Source organism: Australozyma saopauloensis, chromosome 7 (genome assembly GCF_035610405.1).
Source record: "Australozyma saopauloensis chromosome 7, complete sequence".
NCBI lineage: Eukaryota > Fungi > Ascomycota > Pichiomycetes > Serinales > Metschnikowiaceae > Australozyma > Australozyma saopauloensis.
The window spans coordinates 440953-465516 of NC_086137.1; the positions used below are offsets into that span (position 1 = coordinate 440953).

The following is a 24564-nucleotide window of genomic DNA, read 5'->3' on the forward strand; positions in this document are numbered from 1 at the left end:
TGCCAATATTGTCGCTTGAATTCTAGTGCATGTTTATATGCGCCCGGATTTGGAGTTTATTGTTCTCGTTGGATTATGGCCCAATATCTTCAATGCGAGTTTGGTTAGATTCAGTAATTCGACCAAATATCCTTTTGGGTGATCCGTTTATACGTGCGTCGACGACTCTGAAGGTTCCTTCTTCGTTTTCTATTGTCAGAATGCATCTTGTTCAGATACTTCGCATCTGAGATAATGAACAGTTTCAAGAAAGATTCGTCATGATGAAGAGTTTTTTCATGAACTCATTCGATTGATTGTGAATGTTGCTGTCTTTCAGGCTGATTTCATCAGTCTAGAAGATATTAACCGGATCAAAACCTTGAGAAACTGAAAATATGCTGGACCTAAGTTGAACAGAGTACAGAGAAAATCTTGAGAAGAAATAACAGAAATATTCTGTGTGGTTTTACTTGATTTATCCCATAGCCGTCATTGAAATTATGAGTATTCCTTTACGCCGAAGGCCTTTCCGCTCATGAACCAAAATGGTAGTTTCTCATGAGACGCCCGCCATTAAATGCAGAACTTGACTTATTTCGAACAATAACTATTGAAGGATAGGCCCAATGAGGAAAAACGGCTCGTACTTTTGCAAGTACCACTCGCCCACAAACACCGCCTTTTCGAATGCTCCTATCAAATCCGGAATGGTAAAAGAGGGGACAATACAGATTGGTGATTAGTTTCGCGCTCGCTTTTGGAAATTAAACCCCTACCAACTTTCCAGTTACGGTTTGCACCTGCTGACACAACCGACAACAGTAGCAAAATTCTTAGAAAGAAATGCCATGAAAACATCTTCAAGGATTGTTCTCAAAAAAACTCTTTCGCAAATTTTGATACAAAGCATGAGGTATTCTCATCCTCGAATTCTGGACTACGTGCCTGCAGACAGACGAAATTAAGGTTCAACCTTAAACTTAATCAAACTGAAATATGGGCGAACAGCGGTGAAAGGCGTGTACAAAAAGGAGGAAAATGCGCGCACACAGACAGTCTCACCTTACAATACGGAGGATAAGTCCTTAGATCGCGTCTTTAACTCTTTGCAGTAATGGACCTTCCCCAGATTCATTTCCGAATGCGGTAAATATGGCAGCTGCAGGGAGTGCACACTAGTGGGTGCAAAAGAGCTGGGACTCAGGAATTACTGAAAACAGAAATGAGATTCAACATCAGCCCCGGCTGGTCTTGTGGATGCCCAAATATATAATGTATGGGATCGGCACCCCGGTCATTCCAAAAAAACTATCCGCAACCATCTTCGTCTTCTCAGACTCTGCCTGCTCTTTTGTCTATCTGCCTGTTTCAATACTTGAAAGTCGTATCCAATGAAGCTTTCTACCACCGCCCTCGTGGCCGTTTTGCTCTCTACTGCTGCCGTGTCGGCTGCTCCTACTCAGATTACCGCTGAGAAGATCGACACCAACTCGTTGGTGAAGAAGTCTGACATCAACGATGTCATGGCCTTGATTGAGCAGTTGGGCCAAAACAACCAGAAGAGAGCATTGATCGAGGATGAGGCACAGCTCTTGGAACTTGCTACCAGAGACCAGTCTTTGTTGGCCCAATTGATCACCGCATTGCTGAACTCTGGCCTTATAGGCGACATCTGGAAGATCTTGACCACAGACCAGCAGTTGAAGAGTCTTGTTGTCGGCATGGTCAAGAGTGCAATCAAAGGTGCTATCGCGCAAGGCCCTGCCTTGATTCAAGCTGTTTGGCAATCTGGTTTGCTCCAGACGATCTTCAAGGATATCTTCCAGAATGGTGAATTGAGACCACTTCTCTTCAGTGCCGCAAAGGCCATCTTCTCCTCGGGCTTGAACTTGTTGAAGGCCTTCCTTGCCATGAGAAACGGCGGAAGCACCGGAACTACTCCTGCTCCAAGCACAGGCTCCGGCGCTGCTGCTAAGAGAGAGCTTGACACCGATGCTAGTGACAACGTCATTAGACTGTTCGACTTGTCTCAATTGGGTGATGATGACTTCATTGACAAGAGAGACATGTTGGCTGTTGCCCAGCAAGTGTACACTGCTATCAAGAACACTGGTTTGGTCCAGGGTCTTGTCCAAAAGGCATTGGCTGACCCACAAGCATCCATCTCTTTGTTGACCAACGTTTTGAAGAAGGGCTGGGTCTTGGGCACAGACGTCTACAACTGGGCCAACCAGTCTGGTATTCTCCAGTCTGGTCTCAAGTGGCTCGGTGCCAATGGTGCCACCTATGCTTCTGACGTTGCGCAGTTCCTTGGTAACCAGATCGCACAAGGAAAGGCTTCTGTCAGCGACATTGACAATGCACAGCCTATCTCTGGTGGTACCACCACTCCAACTGCTGCTGCTGCTGCTCCTGCTGCTTCCGGCTACAAGCAGAGAAGAAACTATTAGATGTGCCTGACTACTACCCGAACTCAAACAACGAGCAATTCACATACGAGCTTAGCGCCCAATTTTCGAGCCCCTGTGGGGCGTATTTTCAAAACTTCCATTCTTGATGAACATTAATTATGACAATATAAATCTATAGTTAGTATGGTGTAGTTCGGAAGATAGATCGAGGCGCCATGTGACGAATCGAGCAAAAAAAGATTGAAATTAATTTGGAAATGTTTTGTGAAGGATGACTGGAAGGTTGATGCCGTGAGGTGGCATGTTCAACGAGCTGGGACTCATTTAGTTTGAATAAGGCAGTTTTGGGCATCTATGGACTTTGACGGCGGAAGACGACTGTCGAAGCGATTGGCGACGAAAAAGAGGTAAGTTTTTACATGGCTTAAATATGTTGCTAAGCTTTTTTTTTGACAGATCCTTATTTGTAAGGTCCGAGTATCAGCTAGTCACTGGAGCAAGAGCGGAAAAAACTGGTTTGCTAAGGAAAGATTCGAGGACTCACGAAATCAAAGACCTCCAAAGTTCATGTCTGCCGTCAAAAGACGTTTTTTTTGAAGTTATCTTTGAATTTGCAGCCAACTATCTGCAGGTCAATATACATAACTAGACTTGGATCAACACAATAGGAAGAAGTCGTGTTTATTGACGATTTTTTGCCTTCCTAAATAGTCCAAATTGAAATACCTGCAATTTGAAGAGTCACCTTCATGTTACAATTCTTCTCACTCTGCTCTGGTTACATGAACCAAATACCCACATTAACATTCTAGTACACTCTAAATCAACAACGCAAAATTTTCACGACAACACCAATAAGAAAAAGAAAAAAACAATACTCAATATTTGCCAGTCTCTTCGTCTCGTTCCCGTGTTGTGCACATCAATACCTGTTCAGGTCTCTTGTATTCAGATCCACAAACACAAACACACCCCCAACACATAAAACAAAAATATAGACTATGCGAGAGCAACCATAATACCCGCCGGGAATATTTAAACACCCCGATTCCCCCCGAAAAAATCCTGGGCCGCCCCTACACCATGAATCCGCACCCCGCAAAATTTTCCACCTCTACCACCTCCAGTCCGTACCCATGTTCGGAAGATACCTCCAACCGAGCGTCCGTGTGGCCACCGCAGCACGCACTGCCCGTGTAGCAGCCCTCCGCGGGTTCTGCTCGCTGCGTCCTGCTTTCAACGGCTCCTCAAACCTTCTTGAGACCGTTCCTACAACATACGAGGAAGAAAAGGTGCACATCGACGAAATCAACGGCAACTTGCCCGAGCCGGATCTCCAGACGGCGTCCAGATTGCGTAACATTGGTATTTCCGCGCACATCGACTCCGGAAAGACCACTTTCACCGAGAGAGTGCTATATTATACGGGACGTATTAAGGCCATCCATGAGGTCCGTGGAAGAGACTCTGTGGGCGCCAAGATGGACCATATGGACTTGGAGAGAGAGAAGGGTATCACCATCCAGTCTGCTGCCACCTACTGCTCGTGGGAGAAGGAGAAGAAGGACTACCACTTCAACTTGATTGATACGCCAGGACACGTGGATTTCACCATCGAGGTGGAGCGTGCGTTGCGTGTTTTGGACGGTGCGGTTCTTGTGGTGTGTGCCGTCAGTGGTGTCCAGTCGCAAACCGTCACTGTGGACCGTCAAATGAAGCGTTACAATGTTCCTAGGGTGACTTTCATCAACAAGATGGACCGTATGGGCTCCAACCCATTCAGAGCCATCGAGCAGATCAACTCGAAATTGAAGACCCCTGCCGCTGCCATCCAGGTGCCTATTGGCGCCGAGGAGAACTTGAAGGGTATGGTGAACATCATTGACCGTGTGGCCGTCTACAACGAGGGTCCTCAGGGTGAAGAATTGCGCATTACTCCTGAGATTCCTGCTGAGGTCGCCGACTTGGTTGAGGAAAAGCGCCAGCTCTTGATTGAGACTTTGGCTGACGTCGACGAGGAAATTGCCGACGTGTACTTGGAAGGTGAGGAGCCCTCTGTGGAACAGATCAAGGCTGCCATCAGAAGAGCCACTATTGCTCGTAAGTTCACTCCGGTGTTGATGGGTTCTGCTTTGGCCAACAAGGGTGTGCAATCCGTGTTGGATGCGGTTGTCGACTACTTGCCTCAACCAAATGAGGTGTTGAACACTGGACTTGAGCTCGTTGAGAAGGAGGAGAAACCTGTCAAGTTGATTCCATCTTCTTCCGAGCCATTCGTTGGTTTGGCTTTCAAGTTGGAGGAAGGTAAGTACGGTCAATTGACCTACATCCGTGTGTACCAAGGTAAGTTGAAAAAGGGAACGTTCATGAACCATGTCAAGACCGGTAAGAAGGTCAAGGTTGCCCGTTTGGTTAGAATGCACTCCAACGAGATGGAGGATGTTGACGAGATCGGAGCTGGTGAGATTTGTGCCACGTTCGGTATCGACTGTGCCTCCGGAGACACTTTCATTGGCCACAATGCCGTCAACGAGATTACCATGAGTTCCATGTTTGTTCCAGACGCCGTTATCTCGTTGTCTATCGAGCCCAAGACCAAGGACAGTGGAAACTTCTCAAAGGCCATGAACCGTTTCCAGAGAGAAGATCCTACTTTCAGAGTCCGTTTCGACCCAGAGTCGAAGGAGACCGTTATTTCTGGTATGGGAGAATTGCACTTGGAGATTTACGTCGAGAGAATCAAGAGAGAGTACGGTGTTGACTGTGTGACCGGTAAGCCACAAGTTGCCTACCGTGAGGCCATCACCACCCCGACCGCATTCGATTACACCCACAAGAAACAGTCTGGAGGTGCCGGTCAATTCGGTAGAGTCATCGGTGACTTCAAGCCTATCGAGGGTGACAACAAGTTTACACAACACATTGTTGGAGGTAAGATTTCCGAGAAGTACTTGTTTGCCTGTCAAAAGGGATTCGAAGACTGCTTGGAGAAGGGTCCATTGATTGGACACCGCGTTTTGGGTGTCCACATGCACATCAACGATGGTCAGTCGCATATGGTTGACTCTTCGGAGTTGGCGTTCCGTCTTGCCACGCATGGTGCATTCAGACAGGCGTTCTTGAACGCCAACCCAGTGATTTTGGAGCCTATCATGGCCATCGAGATCACTGCTCCTAACGAGTTCCAGGGTAATGTAGTTGCGCTCGTGAACAAGCTTGGTGGATTGATCATGGACACCGAGAATGGTGTGGATGAGTTTACAGTGACCGCCGAATGTTCTTTGAACTCGTTGTTTGGCTTTGCTACGTCATTGAGAGCTTCCACTCAAGGTAAGGGAGAGTTCTCGATGGAGTTCCTCAAGTACTCGCAGACCGCACCACACTTGCAGAAGCAATTGATTGAGGAGGCCGAGAAGAAGAAAAAGAAGTAAAGGGCCACGGGTAGCTGACGATAGCTTGTACATAGATGGTTGGCGGGCCCTTGCTTCGATTATGTATAGAATACAGAGTGTTGTAGACAAGAGGAAGTACTAGCGTAGATTCTAAGAAGGATGTTGTATGTCGTTGTGTGGGAAATTAAACAGTATCTAGAGGGCTGAACGATTATCTTAGGAGGTGAACAATATGGAAATTTCTTTTGAATTTGTATAATGGGTATGATTAATTAGGTGGAAGAAAGTGCCGATACCTCCATAAACTCTGTACATAGAATAATCATAGTCTAATTTTTGATGCAATCTGACGCCTCTTCTAATATGAGACTCGAAACTCGAAATTTGAAAGTTACAGCTTTGACGTTCTCACTATGTGATATAGATAGACGAAACAGAAATGACTGCAAACTTAAATAGTCTCAAACTACAAAAGACTCTACTTTAATCTTGAACAGAATCCCTCGATTCAGTTTACTACAGCGTGGTTTCAAACACACCTCTACACCAGCTCTTCGTATGATACACTTGTATTAGTCGTATGAAAACTGCAATTAAGCCTTAGCAGCAATGGCAGCAACAGCAGCTCTTCTTTGCTTCTTCAAAATGCGCACCTGGAATCTCTCGAAGTCGGTCAAAGCAGCTCTTCTGGCTCTGACAGCCAACTTCTTGGCTGGCTCGGAAGCAGCCCATTGTCCGTCAATGTCGGCAGCAGCCCACTTCTTGGTGACGGTGTTGGTTCTGGAACCTCTTGGCAACTTTGGCAAGACAAGGTCGGTCAAGGAGACCTTCTTCAAGGTGATGACTTGTCTGCTGATGGCTGGGCCGTCAATCAAGACCTGGATGTTAGTATGGGATAAAGGAAAGGAGAAAGAAGAAAGTGAGAGAGAAAGAGAAAGAGCAGAAGGTTGTTTTTGGATAGGTTATCACATGAGTAGTTTTTCTCGTTGGGCGGGAACTAATGGAACTTTAATGGATCAATGGAAGAAGTGAAATTTTTCAGTCCCATACAGTCCCACAGATAACAGTAGCACCACTGGAAGTACCGCCAAAAGCACCAAAAACAGTGGAAAAACAGCGGAAAAAGCAGCACATCCACACTATAGTCACCACTGCACACTCTACGCCGCCACGAACAGACACCCGCAGCGAAACCCGGCCGCTTTTCCACTCCTGCTCCATACTCCAGCTGCTATCTATAAACGACACAGAAACGACACGAAAAAGAGCGGAAACGACACAAACTAACGTCGTCGAAAGTAAACAGATCCGCGGCTCCTATTGGCCAGTCAAAAAAAAACTCTCGTCCACTTTTTTGGAGACAGTATTCTCACGGGTGAACATCACATATACATACTCTCTTCTGGTCGATGATCTCGACAATGGTGGCCAACTTGGCGTCGTCGATCAAGACAACACGGCCCAATTCAACGTATTTCCAGTTAATCTCGTGGACGGTGACAGACATCTCGATGGTTAGGTAGGGAGAAAAGATTTAGTGAGGTAAAATTTTTTTACTATGGAGGTGTGTGAAAGCGCGGGTCCTGCAGATAACGGGTCCTGATTAGTGCTGCTTGGTGGTGGGTGAGGGTATGGCGGTAGTGTATGAGGATGTACGGGTTTTTGGCCGGTCTTGGTCCTGCGTATCAATCAATTAATGTGTCACGTGGAAGAGGGCAGAAGCCCTATAATACCTCGTCTGTTTCACCCCCTAGCGAATTTCGGTTTTTGGCCTCAAAATTTCGGCGCTTGATTTTTGTGAGTAAGAGGGAAGTGTAGAGAGATGGCTTGTTGAATTTGGGCCGGATCCGTAGTGTACTGGTGGAGATAGATGTATAAGTTAGACTATAGGGAATTGGGCGATCACTAACACACAATGCAACAGTAGCTTCTATTCATGATTATATTAATCTTAATTTTGTTTTTTTGAATTGTCAAATTTGCTTTTAGGGCCAGAGATGATGGATTTATCGTGTGCAATGGGATATATTATTCCAGTGGTACATACGTATCAACGATCTGGACAATCTCCAAAATCGCAGTTGGAACTATTGAATTTCAATATTCGCGTGAGATTTGGCACGAGAACTATGGCGAATGTCAAGCGACTTCCAGTTCAGTCTTGACTATTAACAGATAGTCATGTCACACTCGACTCTGTCAAGTATGAAATGGCCAGACAAAGCAGAATTCGTGAACAAGTAATTTGCAAACGAGAAATCAAAAGGATATTCTAAAGATTTATGGAAAGGTTGACATGGATCGCTCACTCTTAAGTATACTTATGGTACCACACATACCAACTACAATGCAACAAGGACTGCAAACACACGAGCAAAAGCACGAAAAGATAAACTGAAGATAAATAATGACTCCAAAAGTTTGTGATATACGCCGAAATATACCTTCAATTTAAATTTAAATTGGAATAAGAAGTACCGGTTTTTGCAGCCAGTCACGTGACCAGCACTATATAAACCCTTTTCGATCCTCATTTTCCAAATTTCCAAAATCCCAACCACAAACCGTATGTGACAAATGATGATTTAATTTGCGTTCTAGAGCACAGTAACCGGGACATGCCTAGTTCCATTAGGTGCTGTGCGCCATGCGACCAATTCCAAAACTGATTGTCGAATAGTACTAACTTCAGATCCACCACATGAACCGACTGTAAACGTAGATTGTAGAAACTAAATGGCACACTTTAGCCGATTGATCATGAACATCTGAGAATCTGATAATGATCGAAAAGCGAAGCGGTACTGCTTCGATGATGAACTTGTAACAAACCGATTATGAACTTATAATGAGCCGATATTGAACATTTAACGAACTTTGAGAACTTCTATGAAACTCGCTATGGACTGATAACAGACATTCAATAGGCTTGCAATAACTTTACCAGACTTACAACTTGGAGATTGATAACGTATTGTTAACAAACTACAATTGTCACAGCAGACATACAACTGTCTTTTCACTACTAGATTTGAAGTATTCTCCATCAATCTTATAAAGTAGAGATGAACATGAAGTCACTCCTTGATTTAGCTTTGAGATGGTGCAGATTCATGGTGTTGAGTAGACTATTGTGAGTGATACGTTATTGACTAAATGATGGTGGGTGGAGTTGAAACATGCAGAGAGATATTTCTAGTGTGACTCTTAAATAATACTATTGTGAATCCATTGGATGTTCATATAAAGTTGTTCTATCAAGTGGTTCTACCAAGCATTACTATCCAATGATACTATTGAGTGTTCAAGCCGAACGAGTCTATCTAATTCTATCTAGTAATTCTGGTAGATTTTATCAAGCGGATGGATAAAACTGACAGAAATTCCAACAAATTAAGCAGCTCTTCTGAGTACTATCCAGTAATAATACCCATTGACAATATCAAGCAACACCATGAGTTGTATCGTTGACTGAATGTTTATAATGTCAACATCAATCAGACCAATTTCATCATGGATTCATTTCTTGTGAATGTTCTGCAATTGAAATTTCATGACTACGGTACTGTCATCGACTAAGAACACTCCAATGTTACAACACACTGATTCTAACTCATACCACCGAACCGTCCGCATTCAACCACAGAAAAACAAAATCGTTTTTTTTCAATCAAAATGAAGCTAAATTTCAAAATAATTTAACGTCGAGTTCCTATCCACTATCGTCTATCAACTTAAACAAACGACAATCACCATTACATCCAACAAAGCCATATCCACAAAAAAAGAGGAACTATAAATATCAATTGCCAATTGCTTGGAAAATTCCAAAATGCTTTGTCACGGCCTCTCTCCCCGGTCCCTTTTTTTCAGCCATATATATACCCCAGACTTGCATTTTCCACTCCCCATGTACAAAGCACTACTCCGTCAGATGAGTACCAAAAAACCAGTCACACAGCCGGCTTGGCACATGCCCTCGGCACAGACGCCGCCCGTGTTGCGCATCAACAACTCGCTCACCCGCAAGAAGGAACCGTTTGTGCCCATTTCGCCCTCCAGGGTCTCGTGGTACTGTTGTGGTCCAACGGTGTATAACCACTCCCACATGGGCCATGCTCGGAACTACGTGTGTTCCGATATTTGTAGAAGAATCTTGAAGGACTATTTTGGATACAACGTGTTGTTTGTGCAGAACGTGACCGATATCGACGACAAGATCATCATTGCCGCTAGACAGCAGTACCTTTTCGAGGAGAAACTCGTTAAGAAGCACCAGGAGTTGGATGCAGCCTTGGTGGAGGAGGGGAAGCGGTTTGTTTCTGCTTATGCACAGGCCAATTTGGCCGGTTTTGAGGGCGAATTGGCCGACTTGGTCCCATTCATGGACAGCCTCGATGTGCCCGCCTTGAGCGCTGCTGTGCCCAAATTGCCCATGTATGTAGCTGCGCTTAGAAAGGCGCATGATGTAGTTTCTCGCGCCGCTCAAAACGGCGCCTCGTTGGCCGAGTTCATGGCTGCCATTGAGGACGTCGCCGTGCCATCCTTGGATAAGGAGTTCGGCCACACCGTCACCGAGCCCGAGATTTTCAAGAAGTTGCCTGCGTTCTGGGAGGATAAGTTCAACAAGGACATGGAGCGCCTCAACGTTCTTCCACCCTCTGTGACCACCCGCGTGTCGGAGTACGTTCCTGAAATCGCGGCCTTTGTAGACCAAATCATCTCCAACGGGTTCGCGTACGCCACCGACGATGGCTCCGTCTATTTCGACACTGTCAAGTTCGAGAACCACCCGGACCATGACTACGCCAAGTTGCAGCCATGGAACAAGGGCTCTTTGGAGCTTATCGAGGAGGGCGAGGGCTCGCTTTCCACCCAGACTCTGAAGAAAAACGCTGCCGATTTCGCCTTGTGGAAGGCTTCCAAGCCTGGTGAGCCATCGTGGGACTCCAAATGGGGCCCAGGCAGACCCGGCTGGCACATCGAGTGTTCTGTCATGGCCTCCGATATCCTTGGCTCGACCATTGACATCCACTCTGGTGGTGTTGACTTGTGTTTCCCCCACCACGACAACGAGCTTGCCCAGAGTGAGGCATACTTCGAAAACAAGCAATGGATCAACTACTTCATGCACAACGGCCACTTGCACATCCAGGGTCAAAAGATGTCCAAGTCCTTAAAGAACTTCATCACCATCGAGGAGGCTCTAGAAACATACAGCGCCCGTCAGCTTCGATTGGTGTTTGCCTTTGGCTACTGGGATAAACCAATTGACTTCAAGGACTCGTTGGTCAAGGAAGTGCAATCCTTCGAGTCTACATTGGCCAAGTTCTTCACCACTATCCGTGCGTTGAACGCCGACTACAGACACTCTGTCTCTGAGGGCAAGTACGTGTCGCTCAAATTGAGCGATGTCGAGAAGGCGCTCTTGGTTCAATTGGAAACTGCCCAGGCAGACGTACACGCTGCTTTCTGTGACAATCTCTCTACACCTGTGGTATTACGTGTGATTGGAGATTTGGTTTCTAAGGCCAACACTTATATTCAAGGCAGTGCCACTGGCCAAAATGAGTTACGTATCGAGGTCTTGCTCGAAATTACTCGTTGGATCGTCAAAATTCTCGACATTCTCGGTTTTGAGGCCAGACCAGACAAGTTGGGCTGGATGGACTCGGATGCCTCTGACTCTGCCGGCTCAGCCTCCAAGGAAGATGTAGCTATGCCATATGTGAAGGCCTTGTCGCAGTTCAGAGATGAGGTCCGGAACCTTGCCATCGGCAAGGCTGACGCCAGCGAATTCCTCCGTGTGTCTGACACATTACGTGCCGACCTCATCAACCTTGGAATTTCGCTCGATGATAGACCCAATGGAGGAGCACTTGTCAAGTTCTTGAATGAGCTGGAAAAGGAGGAGTTTTTGAAGCAGCAGCAGGCCAAGGAGCAGCAGGCCAAGGAGAAGGAACTCAAAAAGCAGCAGCAGGCGGCTGCCAATGCCAAGAAGGAGGAGGAGCGTCTCGCCAAGATGAAGATCAAGCCAGAAGAGCTTTTCCAGGACAAGGCGTTGTACTCGGAGTGGGACGAGCAGGGGCTTCCTACCAAGAACGCTGCCGGCGAAGAGGTGACCAAGAGCATGAGAAAGAAGCTCATGAAGCAGTATCAGCAGCAGGAGAAGCTCTACGGGGAGTATTTGAAGAGTCAGTCGGCATAATTCAAGGGGGCCACATCAAGCGACTATGAGATAGAGGATATGAGATAGAGGATATGAGATAGAGGATATTACGGGAAAGCATAGGTATCTACACGGGCAACAATGGAACATTGGACCATTTCGGCCTCTGTTTAATTGGATGCCAATTCCTCGATCCATCAATGAAAGAGAGAAACTACATGAATGTTAATAATATAGAACGTCAAACCTAGTTCCCGAAAGAAAGAGAAAAGAAAGAAAGAAAGAGAAAAAAGAAAAGAAAAGAAAGAAATTAGGAAAAAGAAGAAAGAAAAAAAACTCGAAGGTGTACTTCATTTTCCTATTTTCCACCACCTCCACATTCCTGTCTCCAGTCCCCCCATACAAACCTACCACACCAACTACTACTCAAAAATAACACATGTTCAACCTCGCCAACAGAGTGCAGGTGCTACTGAACCAAACACTCACCGCCGTGTCGGTGTTAACGGCCGCCATTGCGCTTATCTCCGTGGTCCAGCTCTATTTCGCCGGCGTTTGGTCGATCGACACAACCTCCATTTCCAACGTTAAGGCCATCGCGCTGCTCAAAAACCTGCGCAGTTTCGGTGCTCTGCATGGAAAGCCCAAGGAAAACAGTAAGATTGCGTTTGATTTGTCGGCGGACTTGACGCCGCTCTTCCATTGGAACACGAAACAGATCTTCGTCTATTTGACCGCCGAGTATGAGGGAAAGCTGGCGGGCCTGAGTAGCAGGGTCACGTATTGGGATAAGATCATCACGCGTCGCGAGGATGCGACGCTCAGCTTGAAGAACGCACGTGCCAAGTATCTGGTGTGGGATGTAGAGAAGTCGTTTAGAGGTAGGAATGCGACGTTGCGGTTGGAGTGGAGTATCCAGCCGTATGTGGGTGCGTTTGTGCTGGGAGAGACGTTGGTGGGCGAGGATTTTGCGTTTGCCAGCGTGAAGCGGAAGTCGTAGAGCACTCGTAGAGAGCTTGTAATGGAGTGGTGAGAGGTGATCGGATTGGAGATACAACGGTAATGGAAAGAATTCAATTGGTTTTACCTTCTGAAAGAGATTCGGGAATAGTGTTATTTGCTGAAATAGACTGGATCGGCGAGAATATCGGGGGGTCAATGCCAGGTAGTCAACTGCGCACTTAAACCATTAAGAATTAGAAACATCAGTTTCAATTGACGATGCAACTACCTGCCAGTACCCCAAACATTAATAAATGGATATCCGAAACTTTTCTTTGTACCTACACTGTGCTTGTTGCTGTGTATCTAGACTGTGCTTGCCTGTTGTCTATAAATCATTATATTTACATGAATGGCGCACCTTTCGGGTGTCGCATGCTAATTAGGTGCCTATCGGCAGTGTGCGTCCATGAGGTCGATCACCTCTTGACGGTGTTCCCGCAGCCCACGCTCGTATCCTCCAGAAAGCTTGTAGACCTCTTCTTGGAAAGCGGTCAACCGGTATTTTTCGTCTCGGAAGAGAAGGAGGTACTCAAACGTCTCGGGGTATTGTTCGTACAACGAATAGGAAAGCGGCTTGTTGTCCTCGCAGAAATGCTCAAGAAGCTGTACTAGCTTGGTTGCGTGCAATGGATTGAGACTGTTGATCTGCCAGCTCGCGCGGAACGGCACAAATAAGTGAGAGGGATGAGAAACAAGCGTCTCAAAGGGAACAGTGACGCTTTTCGGGAGCTTCAGGAGTTCTTGTATAAGCGCCTGTCTTTGGTCTGACACTGGTGCCAAAAGCGACTTCACGGTCTCGGCGTCTACTCCATAGAGGTGATTGAAAGCCTTGAATCTCTGGTTCAAGTCCAGTGCTGAGTTTCGCTCGAGCATGTAGCATATGTACCGGCGGTACACATTGCTGATGAGACGTGACAATCGGATATCGGCCATGCTGCCTTGCACCAAGAAGTTTTCAACGGCACCCATCACGATTTGGAAGGCTTCGGCGCTCATAGAGGAACCTATGACACGCTCAAATAACAAGTCCATGACTGGTCTTGGGATAGGGACATGCATCTTGTTAAGGTCTTCGAGAATCGCCTCGTAGTCACTTGTAGGCATACGAAGGGCTCGAAGAAGCTTGACCTTGAGTTCAATGGCTTCACTGTACCTAATCAATAGAAGCTTAGGACGTTTTTGAGTGAGGGGCATCAGGCGCCATATCTCATGATACTCAAACATTGCAGCATCTAGGATTCCTACGGCTGTGGCTGGATACCCATTGGCAAAACAGATTTCAGCGAGACGGTGGTAGAGCTCGCGGCGGTATTCGATGTTGATATCCTTGCCAAGTTTTGATTGGAGGTTCTCGAGCGCTTTGTTCACAAACTGTGAGGTTGTTTTGTCATTGGCTCCAAAGCTAGTGAGACAATGCTTCAAGATCTGTACAATCGATGCTGCTTGCTTTGTGAGTTCCATGCTTGTGATCAGTTTGTTCTCGGCGCCCTTTTTGGTGAGACCGTACATGTTCATGACTGGTTTGAGTAGCCCGATAGCATTGTCCGAAGTGGCCTCGTTGCCCTCGAGTTTAACAAGCGCCTTGATCACGTAAAAGTACAATTGTGCGCTGATGGTGGTGTTTTTCTTCACCAAAGCCCCATAAAGCTCAAGGATCTTCTTGCTTGAATCGTGGTTGAGACTGTTGTCGTAGTAGCGAAACAATGGGAGATAATGTCTTTCCACAAGGTCTTTGGGTCTTTGAATGGAGACCAAATACCGCTCAGCGGCTGCAGGTTCACTGGTGGAAAGCTCATACTTGGCGCATTCCGTCATCAATTCCTCGATATCATTTCGGCTAGCTTGGCCCGCATTGACTTGCCGCATGATAACGCCTATTTCCGCATAGAGACGGTGCTTGAATATATTGTCTGGAGTTTCGGCTGCCCAGACCCTGAGGTTTTTCAACTGGGCACTGAAAATCCGCGAGTTTTGGTACGGAACGTCAGAGTTCTGATGTGCCTCTAGAGCCATGGTTTCCGCTCTCTCGTATAGTCCCATTTTGGTGAGGAATGTTATACTTGCAAAGTACACATTGTCGGTGAAAAGGTCGAGTTTGCAAGCCGCCTGGTATGACTTTTCGAAAAGTTCGAGGGAGTAAAGCGATGCCGAATATTTCAAAGCCGTGAGGATCACCTCTTCTTTGTGAAGAGAAGAGCTGGGATCAAGTGACTCGTCAAGAGTCGCCAGCACTGCACTGATCATCGTCTGACGATCTGCTGTTTTAGCGATGGCTTCCAACCTCAATGGCTGCAACTTAGCCACTTGGACGTTGGGGATCTTTTGCGACTTGACTTGCTTCGAGAACTCCTCAAAATACTTGGTGACAGCTTCGGAGTCATTTTCGTTGAGCGCCGAACGGATGAGAGACCCATACATGAACACGTTAGGCTTCAAGTTTCGCAGATGGAGCTGCGTCATCAACTGCTCGATCTCTTGACGAGCGCCCATGGAGACGAGCGCTTCCATCACAATGGTGTAATGTACCAGGCGAGGGAGGTCGCCCATACCGTACATGCCTTCGAAATGCTCCTGGAGAGCCTTCCAGTCTTTTGTCTGGGCGTACATTTTTAGCAAGATCTCGATCTGACTGTCGTCATGGAGGTTTGGAAACTGCAGATGCACAGAAAGAATCTTCGGATATTCGCGGAGGTTCAAGTATGCTTGCATGAGAAGCGTCAAATCCTTCGACGTCCTGGTGTCCAAGTTGTTCTGTAGAGAGAGATCCGACTTCATACGCCAGGCAATGGTCGTGGCCTTGGAGTCTTCGGAGACGTTGGCTTCCATGAGGCAGGTGAGAAACTCGTTGAATTCGTTAAATGTGGTGTGAATTTGAAAGATCTTCTTCATTTTCATGAGAGGAGTGTAGTACATGTTCTTTTTCTTGGGAGCGGCCAACAATCGGAACGCCTTGTAGTATAAATGCAGATGTGGGTCTGTGGTGCGGAAATTGATTGGCCCGATAGCCTGGGCAAAGTCCAAGAATTTGGAAAGGGTGTCGCCCAAGTCTGTGGTGTCACCCGAGTACAAGAGCGTTTTCCTGAGCCAAATGGCGAGCATCTTGTGCTTTTCGTACGTGGGCGTTCGAGGAGAATTGAAGAAATCGATGGCTCGGTTGGAGATGATCACAGCATTCAATGTTTTGTCGCGCTGGAACTTGAACGTCTTCATCACTAGCTCTACACCAGATACGGGCCGGCCCACCTTCAATGTCGGCACCAAAATGCGCTTATAGGCATCGTAGTCTGCTCTGTTTATCATAATGTGGATGACTGTATCTTTATATTCCATGAACCGCTGTTTGGTGGCCCGATCGGCGCCACCGTCTGCAAAAGCCGTTTGCCATGATTCTAGCATGACTTCGTACGCCTTGTCCGCATTTGGGCCCGAACACATGTAAATTGCATCTAGAAAGATGTCGAAAATGCTCAGCGGCAGATCTTTTAGGGCCAGACTGGTGGCTTTCTGCGGAATCCGGCTTCGAAGCTCAGAGGCCATCAATGTAGGCGCCGGTAGCTTCAGCCGTAGCGTTTCTGGTACCGATGTGATCCTCGACTCGAGCTCTACACTGCTGTAAGGTCTGATTCTCTCTTTTTGGACTTTTGGCGCCGATATGGGCGGATTTAAGGGTAGCAGAGGTCGGAGCCTGGGCCCCAAACGGGAGCTGGCGCTCCTCGTGAGAAAGTTTTTACAGGGAATTGGTCTAGACATGGGCGGCCATAGTTGAGGTGCAAATCCGGCCAATTTTCGTTGTTTTAAGGTGCTCGAATTACAGATCAGGTCAGATTTTTCAGTAGTCCGTGGGTAGTGCAGAGTGGAACCACCAGAACTGGGGGAAAGTGTTGAGATGAGAAGGGTACAAGGGCGAAAACGGATTATGGCGGGGGTTTGTTTTCTGCGGATTTTTACTTCTTTCGTTTCTTTGCAATTTTTTGCTGTTTTTGCTCGGGTTTGCGACGGTCAGCGTAGCCATTGTTGCTGATTTGCTGCAAGCAATGATCATTGAGAAGATTGAGACACTTTCTAACGTTGAAATCTTTGGAATCATTGATACATTAGCCAAAATCTGTCAAAACGATATGTGGCGGTTCATACCGAGTCATCTGGGCTGGGGTTCCACTAGCCTTTCTACAGTATCAGTCCCTTGAGTTGAATCGAGGCGGGGAACTGGTCTACGTCATCTACGGTACCATAACAGGATCCCCACGGAGGCGTTCTTTCTCAGAGTCATTAAATCAGTTTTTGGTTTGTGTAGTCACCGAAGCGGAGCTTCTAGTACAGTGTGAATATAAGTTGAATCATCACGAAAAGAACGGTCCACCGTGTAAAAATCAATATATGGAAATGCTTTCGTTGCCTGTGGTTGTTAGTGCCTACTTGGTTGTGTCTACGGTTGGCTGTTGCATCAGCAAAAGACCTATCATCAACCCTGGACCCTCAACACCTCAAAATTTGTACACAGAGATGCGACTCCTAGGAAAGGGAAGGTCCGGGGAATATGTCCGCCCGGTCACGTTTATCCTCCTACTACAACGCTGCCTTGGTGGGTCTCACATACCTGGAGATGTTAGTAACAAAAGACGAACGAAACGCAACTCATACAAGGCTGAAACTTAACGAAAATGCATGTGTCAACCCGGAGAATTCAGTTGGAACAATTGGTAAATGCAAATAATCTTCGTTGCGGCGGAAGACATACCATTCATTCATCCCTACACGATGGGTGAGGAAAAAAAATTTATGTGTGGAATTAGGTGGGAAATGGGGGTTTATATATGTATTCTGTGTGCTGTCTGCAGGCTTTAGGGCTGTACACGTCCAACGGGTTTCTGGCTGCAAGATTCATGTTTGGGAGGAATTATTTCGTGAAGTAGGTTCAAGTGGCTGTTTCAGATCTTTCATTTTCGTTTTCTTTTCGATTGAGACCCTCATCGCTCACTTTCGTGTGTGACTTTGAAGTGTTCCCTGAAGTGTGCAGTTAGATCAGCATAGGGAATTTAATTAAAGTGTAGAAAATAAATTGTTCTGGGCAGCGGTTGCTTTCGTAGCATGACTGTCGTCAGTTGTCTTGATGGTCCTCAGGGCGTCACCGGTGTACTTTGAGTCGAACAATAGGAATTCCAGACCGAAACATTGCGCGCTGCAGCCACGACTCTTGAAATGCTGTGTCGTTCTGATACTGCTTTGAAATGACCTTAGAAAATCTCGTTCTTGCGACAGGGGCTTTCAATGCTCAAATCGATCATGGCGCTTCTGATTCGGTGATTATGAGTACCTACATGGTCCAGTATTTCAAAACTGCAGTCGCTGCAAATCGACATCCACAAAATAGACATAGGATAGTTTCACGGCATTGTTTAGTCTCTCAGACTAGATTCAAGCAATCCCAAAGAAACACACCTTAATCACAACAGCGAAAATGAAATGCACGGCGATCAACACCCCGACAAGAACCTTCGCCTTCTTGGCCTGCTCCTCGTTTCCGTTGGCTAGATTTTCCTGGATAATGGGACGCACCTTCCAGACAATGCTCAACCCACTCAAAACGGCACTGGCGGCAACAAAGAGCCACTGCAAAACGGTAAGCACAGTCTGGTGAGTCTTCCTACTCACGAAAACGGCCAACACGATATTTGCCACCGTAGACGGGATCCAGAGCACATTGGCATAACTATAGATCGAGATCAATCTCGTCATCGACAACCGTTCCTTGAGCTCAACATAGTACGCCGTCAAGGCGTAGAAAGCTGCGGGAACAAGAGCTGTGTATCCATAGAAGAGTGTGATCGACAACGTGAGAAGCTTGAAATTATATTCGTACCGTGCATCTGTCTCATCTGAATGTAGCCACAGTGCCAACAAATTGGACCCCGTAGATGATACAAACATGAGGAAAACAAGCGTCGCGTTGATCCACAAAAAGCCATAGAGCTCTGTTTCTGCGTGTTCGTCCTGAGCGGCCATTGCCGACGAATGATTCAACGGGTTTAGCGCCAAGACGATTTTGCCCAAAAACTCCTCGGTGTTGATGTCGAAATAGCGGCTGTAGAAGCCCACCTGGAACATATGGCCGGCCGCACCTTTGGCATTTGGAACTGCTGCTGGAGGAGCATATGGAGGTGGTACATTTGGGTTTAGTGGAGTTTGGCTTGAATACGGCGAATCTGACGTTAATACATGGGAAAGAGGAAAAGAAACCAAACAATTGAAATCTTGCCGGCGAATTCTGAGCGGGAAAAACACTCCGTTTATATAAACTTGTGGCACGAGCCCTTATTTGTGTACATACCGTTATGGGAAAGAAGATCTGGCACGTCTGTCATGTCTGGCTCGATAATCTAGGGTTAGTAGTCGATCTATGGGTTTATGCTGGTGCGTTGTACTTACTTCTCGGTCGAGCGGCTGGTATTTCGACATGTTTTGTGGATTTGTGTAGTTGGTGGTATATGGGGTTTGAAGGTTAGATAATGGGTGGTACGGGCGTGGTCACGTGCTGGCTGCAAAAGCAGTATGGAATGGAAAAAAGGGGAAATCGGAGCGGTTTTTTCTGGAGTTGAATTGAAAAGTGGATTTTTGTGGTTGTATTCTAGTATCTGGCGGCGTCGCTTTTCTCATTTTCGTGGTTTCCACCGAATCTCGATTGACTCAATGTTAGAACACATTGAACATTCAAAACGATACAAATCCCACATAAATGGAACGGAAATCGACTCAAAAATCAAAAAGAATGGACGAGTCCGGAGTCGAACCGGAGACCTTTCGCATGCTAAGCGAACGCGCTACCAACTACGCCACACGCCCTTTTCTGACCTTCGAAAACAGGCGGTTTGATAAAACTTGTAATTCGGGTTTTGAGGAGTTTTGAGTAGTTTTGAATTTTCTGATCAACTTGACGCTGGAGCTTTGTGAGGGTTGTCTTTGGACTGAAAGCCGATTGTTCTTGATGATGAGGTTACGATTACCATTGGACACAATTGAACAGCTAAATTAGATGGTAGTAGATTTATGATTTAAGACATGTTCAATATTTTTCAAAGATACATTTAAAGTTCGTTGAAATCTGGTTTGTTGTTTGATTAGCCAGGTTCTTAGATACTTCCCGAAGAAACCTTGAATCGGCTCAAGATTATTTTCAATTCTAGATCTTCAAATCAGGCTCTTGATAGAGTGTGAACTGATTCCGCTTCTTATTATTTTGTTGGACTCGCATGAGCTCTTTGAGTTAACATCAAACTTCTTGGTGAGTTTCTTCGTATTCGCTTTCGTACATCACGCTATTATGCATTTTTGATTTCTCATACAATTACAAATGTACGTTCTGCATGAGTCTTCGTTTGTTGCATCTTCTATCGAGCCTAAACTCGACATTGTCTTACATTCCAGTCCATTATTCCAGCAACCGAAGTCCCAAATAATACACATTTGTGAACAACGTGGATTAGAATTTCCATGAGAATTCATATCTCGGCTTGAGAAATGTTTTCCACTTGAGCTAATCTGGGCGCCGATCTATTCTCTTCTATTCCTATTCTAGCCATCGACTCTAAACTGTCACAGAGAAATTTACTTTTCCAAGAAAAATTGTATCCCAAAATATAGCCTCCAGTACCAATCTAGCATACATTAGCACAGTCAGTTTCTCAGATACATGTGTCTCATATTGGTCCACTCTAACCCCATTGAAACCCTCCAGAAATCATTCAGAAGCTGGAATTATAAGTATCTGAAGCCAATATCAACCCCAAATTACCAATTTATTAGTTTATCTCCAAATTCTATTCTTCTGAAAAATCTCACGTGATCTCCCACTAATATATTCTAGATCCATATTCACCAATTGAACCACAAGAATTCACCCAACTATGGTGTTTCTCAAAGAATTCGCGCCGCGGAAGGCTGAAAGACGGCCGCCGCAAACGTACCTCAAAAAAACGGTGCTCCGGTCGTCCGTGGTGGTCAAGTTCTTGCCCGATTTCCTTGTTTGCACAAATAAACCACTCAAAGGACTCGCTAGCACTTCGGTTAATGACGAGGCAGACCAAACGCTACATTCCCGGGACCAGGATTCGTATTTCAGTAGCGATTTGGGCGACGATGATGTCATGATGCTTGGATTGGACGCCGAAAACGAAACAGATCCTCTCGTTTTCCAGGTTCCGGCTGCAGAATTCCAGGCAGTGGATATTGTGGTTAGACTAACCTCCTTAGTGATTGACGGTGTAGAGTTTGGGCTCAATTCCGCTGTTTCTGACGTAGTTCTTCTTCAAGGTGCTCGTGGAACAGACCCAAGCGAGGATTCCCTTCTAGTGTCACTTAAATCGGGCTTTTTGCTCCTAATACGTATCTGGAAGGTTTCTCGAACGTTTTTGGGTGCCGGGTATGCGTCGGACGCTCTGCAGCTGCCGGCGCCTATCCTGTACGTTTACAAGCCGTTTGTAGTCCAGTGGTGGCGCCTGAACGACCAGAGGCCGCTGGAAATGACAGGCACTGCTCTCTATAGTCATGATTCGGGTCTCGCTGTGGTTTCTGTGTCGCCGCAGTCGTTGTTCCGTATCTACACCCCCGAAAACACAGACCTAGGCATTGCCTTTAAACCACACTTCAATGTTCCGGTGGATGGTGTTATTCTTCATTCCTGCTTCGCAAAACCATACGAGACACTGGACGCAATCAGTCAGATTCTCTTTCTTACTCTCACGTTGACGGACGAGAAACGCTTGGTGCTTACACTCCACAGTTGGTTCGTAGCAGATCTGCTTTTCCAGAACATTCAGAAATCGTCGCTTCCATTGATGAATCTGTTCACATGGCCCATTATGGTCATTCCATTGGCTGTTAATAGTAGCTTCTTGCTCGTTTGTCCGGACGAGTTTGTGATCATCACCGCACACAATATCTGGTCTGCTGATTACTCGTTCCACAAATTTGCCTACGATGGCTCGTTTCCGACAGCATACTACAGACCGCCCAAGGATGAAGACGATGACTCAAGGGGGGATGAGTTCTTCTTGGCATCAGACTCGGGCGTGATTTACCTTATCGGTGTCGCTTCCAACGAGAGCTTGGAGATTCGCCCATTTCTCAGAATCAATGAGGCCATATCCGAATTCACATTGAAGTCCCTGCAGCCGCGCTCCGGGTTTGTTCTCGAGTATTCTTGTGACGGTGGGGCATCCAAAAGACTTTATTTCCCACACGAACTCCTGTCACTGATATCATCGCTGCTGGCAGCTGAAAAGATCCCATATAGCGAAGGGGTTTTGTTGTACGACTATAAGGGCTGGACCCCTATAGTCGATTTTGCGCTTGTCGACTCGCCGCAGCACCCAATCATGTCTCAGCAGAAGTTGGCGCTTACCGGATCTGGAAAACGGACCAGGTTGACTCTGTTCCAGCTGGGCTATTGCATCCACAAGGACACCCGATGCTACTCGGCTCTCCGGAAAAACAAGACCATTTTCTCTTTCAATCTTGGAGAGCGACTCTTTTTGGTGTGCTCACTGAGTGCTGGTTCGTCCTTGATTGAGTATAGCCCAACAGAAATGGAGGATGACGCCGGCGCTGCCGACGCCTTGACTGAAATAGAATCCAATCACTTCGAATCGCAAATGCCTACTCTCTGCTGTGGCGTTGTTGAAGAAAAAGATATCATGTACCAGTTTGTTGCTTCAGGTGTGTTATTCTCTGACTTTGATAGCAGCAGATTCGAGAGTTTTGGCGTCAAACGACTTATCTGCGCTAAAGTTGTTGGCGATCTCGCAGCTTTGATATTCGAGACCGACTCAATGCTCAGTCTCAAATTGTTCAAAATGGAAGTGTCTGGCCTCGAGGAAGAGCCTACCACCCTGTTCTTTCAGCCAATTACTGACACATCGATAGAGCAGAATTTCAGCTCTTTCGAGGTGAGTCGTCTGGGCGATACATTACTACTCTTCCTAGGGTTTTTCGACGGCTCTGTGGGAATTGTACAAACCAACTTTCAAACAGGAGCCAACACATCCACCAGTTTCATCGTTACAGAAACTCTGGAGAGTAAAATCCTCGATGTTGATTGTTGTGTTCCCAGCAGTTTTGCATACGTGCCCCATTTGCACACTTTGTTTGTTGGCACAATCAATGGTTCAGTTCTTTCGTTTACATTGAGCAATGATCTCCGTGTCAACTTTAAACGAATACATGAATTGGGAACTGACTCTGTTTATTTGCATTCAAGTGTGAACGATCCCAACTTTCTTCTCGCATCATCCACTACACTCTTTTTGTATAATTTCTATGCATCTGAAGACCCACAATTGGCGTCCTTCAACGACCGGGTGGACAGAAATATCGTGATGTTTGCTGAGCTTCCATTAACACAGGCACCATATCTTCCGTTTGCGTTTCTCAGAGACGACGGTGTGATAATTGGTTCCATCTTTACCCACATTACAACTCTAGTCAAGCAGGTGATGATAGGTGTTGCTGCAAAGAAATTTGTTTTCTTTGACGTTGCTGGCACATTCATCATTCTGTGCAAAGCAAAGGATCCATCGGGAAGGTTGTGCTTCGTTGACCAGAAGACTTTCAAGAGTCTTCAATGTGATCATACGAGCTCTGCGCCAGAATCTGAAGAGTCATCATTAGTATTTGCCGATGACGAGCATCCTTTATGTATGCATGTGTGGAATATTCGGCGCCAGGATAGAACATCGAAGAAATTGATTGTTGGGTGCGAATCCGAGAACGGTGGAACCCTCAAGGTCATCGATGTTCGTCGAAAGCACCTTCAAGATCACACAGTAGCTATTGAGATAACCGAGCTCTACTCGTTGCAACATAATCGGCCCGTCACGTCAATCTGCCAAATTGGAAGTGCGATCTATTTCTCCAGTGAAAACACGGTCTATTCCACGGAATATAGTATGGAAAGCAAAAAATTCGGTGATTTGGGAAAAGTCGCCGACATGCCGTCGCCAGTGATTTCGATTTCGGCACAGCATGGTAAGTTGCAGGTGAACACGCTAAGGGACTCGGTATTCCTGTTTGACAAAAGCAGCGGAAGCAGTGCTTTGAATGTCGTCTACAATGACCCCGTTCCACGAAGTTTGGTCAATCATTTCCAACTCGACAGCAGAATGGTTCTCGGTGATAAGCTTCGCTCATCAATGTTGGTGGTAGATACAAATCTTAGCTCTAGAATGGCAAATTACTGTTACCAACTTCTGTTTATTCCAAGAGTTTTTCTGGCCAGTGCTGACGCTTCTTATGACTGTGGAGTTGAAAACACGATGCTGATTCTATGTGTTGGTGTGAGCGGAGACTTTGTCATGTTTAGCCTTGTGGGAAACGAAGATGCCTCATTCAAGGATCTCAGCAACAGATTGGAGCAAAAGTACCATTTGCGGCCCGGCGCGCCAGTGCAAGATTTCATGGATCGGTTGAATCGTCCGTTTGTCGGTAAACTCACAGGCAAGGGATTGCACAGTTTGAATCGCCCATTTTTCGACTATTCAGATAATCAGGGTAAAGTGATAGATCTAGACATTGACGAAATTGCTGTTTTGGGTATTCTCAAAGCATGATGCTG

At 46.2% G+C, this 24564-nt stretch overlaps 7 protein-coding genes and 1 non-coding gene across 8 annotated transcripts, besides 1 other annotated feature; 5 read left to right on the top strand and 3 right to left on the bottom strand.

Moving 5' to 3' along the window:
* Positions 1 to 1373: 1373 nt before the first annotated feature.
* PUMCH_005135 (uncharacterized protein) lies at positions 1374 to 2432 on the top strand (the record flags this gene model as incomplete). The annotated part of the gene is made up of 1 exon (XM_063024044.1): positions 1374 to 2432. The coding sequence occupies one exon, from the start codon at positions 1374 to 1376 to the stop codon at positions 2430 to 2432; it is 1059 nt and encodes a 352-aa protein (XP_062880114.1).
* Positions 2433 to 3529: 1097 nt separating this feature from the next.
* PUMCH_005136 (uncharacterized protein) lies at positions 3530 to 5824 on the top strand (the record flags this gene model as incomplete). Its single annotated transcript, XM_063024045.1, has 1 exon — positions 3530 to 5824. One exon carries the CDS (start codon positions 3530 to 3532, stop codon positions 5822 to 5824), a length of 2295 nt encoding a protein of 764 aa, XP_062880115.1.
* Positions 5825 to 6782: 958 nt separating this feature from the next.
* Positions 6783 to 6833: a sequence feature (Short protein (PUMCH_005137, WPK27739.1) was converted to a misc_feature.).
* Positions 6834 to 9617: 2784 nt separating this feature from the next.
* Positions 9618 to 11993, top strand: PUMCH_005138 (uncharacterized protein; the record flags this gene model as incomplete). The annotated part of the gene is made up of 1 exon (XM_063024046.1): positions 9618 to 11993. One exon carries the CDS (start codon positions 9618 to 9620, stop codon positions 11991 to 11993), a length of 2376 nt encoding a protein of 791 aa, XP_062880116.1.
* Positions 11994 to 12393: 400 nt separating this feature from the next.
* On the top strand, positions 12394 to 12954 carry PUMCH_005139 (uncharacterized protein; the record flags this gene model as incomplete). Its single annotated transcript, XM_063024047.1, has 1 exon — positions 12394 to 12954. One exon carries the CDS (start codon positions 12394 to 12396, stop codon positions 12952 to 12954), a length of 561 nt encoding a protein of 186 aa, XP_062880117.1.
* A 392-nt stretch (positions 12955 to 13346) lies between these two features.
* PUMCH_005140 (uncharacterized protein) lies at positions 13347 to 16709 on the bottom strand (the record flags this gene model as incomplete). The annotated part of the gene is made up of 1 exon (XM_063024048.1): positions 13347 to 16709. One exon carries the CDS (start codon positions 16707 to 16709, stop codon positions 13347 to 13349), a length of 3363 nt encoding a protein of 1120 aa, XP_062880118.1.
* A 1665-nt stretch (positions 16710 to 18374) lies between these two features.
* PUMCH_005141 (uncharacterized protein) lies at positions 18375 to 19064 on the bottom strand (the record flags this gene model as incomplete). The annotated part of the gene is made up of 1 exon (XM_063024049.1): positions 18375 to 19064. One exon carries the CDS (start codon positions 19062 to 19064, stop codon positions 18375 to 18377), a length of 690 nt encoding a protein of 229 aa, XP_062880119.1.
* A 662-nt stretch (positions 19065 to 19726) lies between these two features.
* On the bottom strand, positions 19727 to 19799 carry PUMCH_005142. Its single transcript has one exon. It is a non-coding gene; the product is annotated as a tRNA-Ala (tRNA).
* Positions 19800 to 20860: 1061 nt separating this feature from the next.
* Positions 20861 to 24559, top strand: PUMCH_005143 (uncharacterized protein; the record flags this gene model as incomplete). Its single annotated transcript, XM_063024050.1, has 1 exon — positions 20861 to 24559. One exon carries the CDS (start codon positions 20861 to 20863, stop codon positions 24557 to 24559), a length of 3699 nt encoding a protein of 1232 aa, XP_062880120.1.
* Between the last annotated feature and the right edge of the window lie 5 nt (positions 24560 to 24564).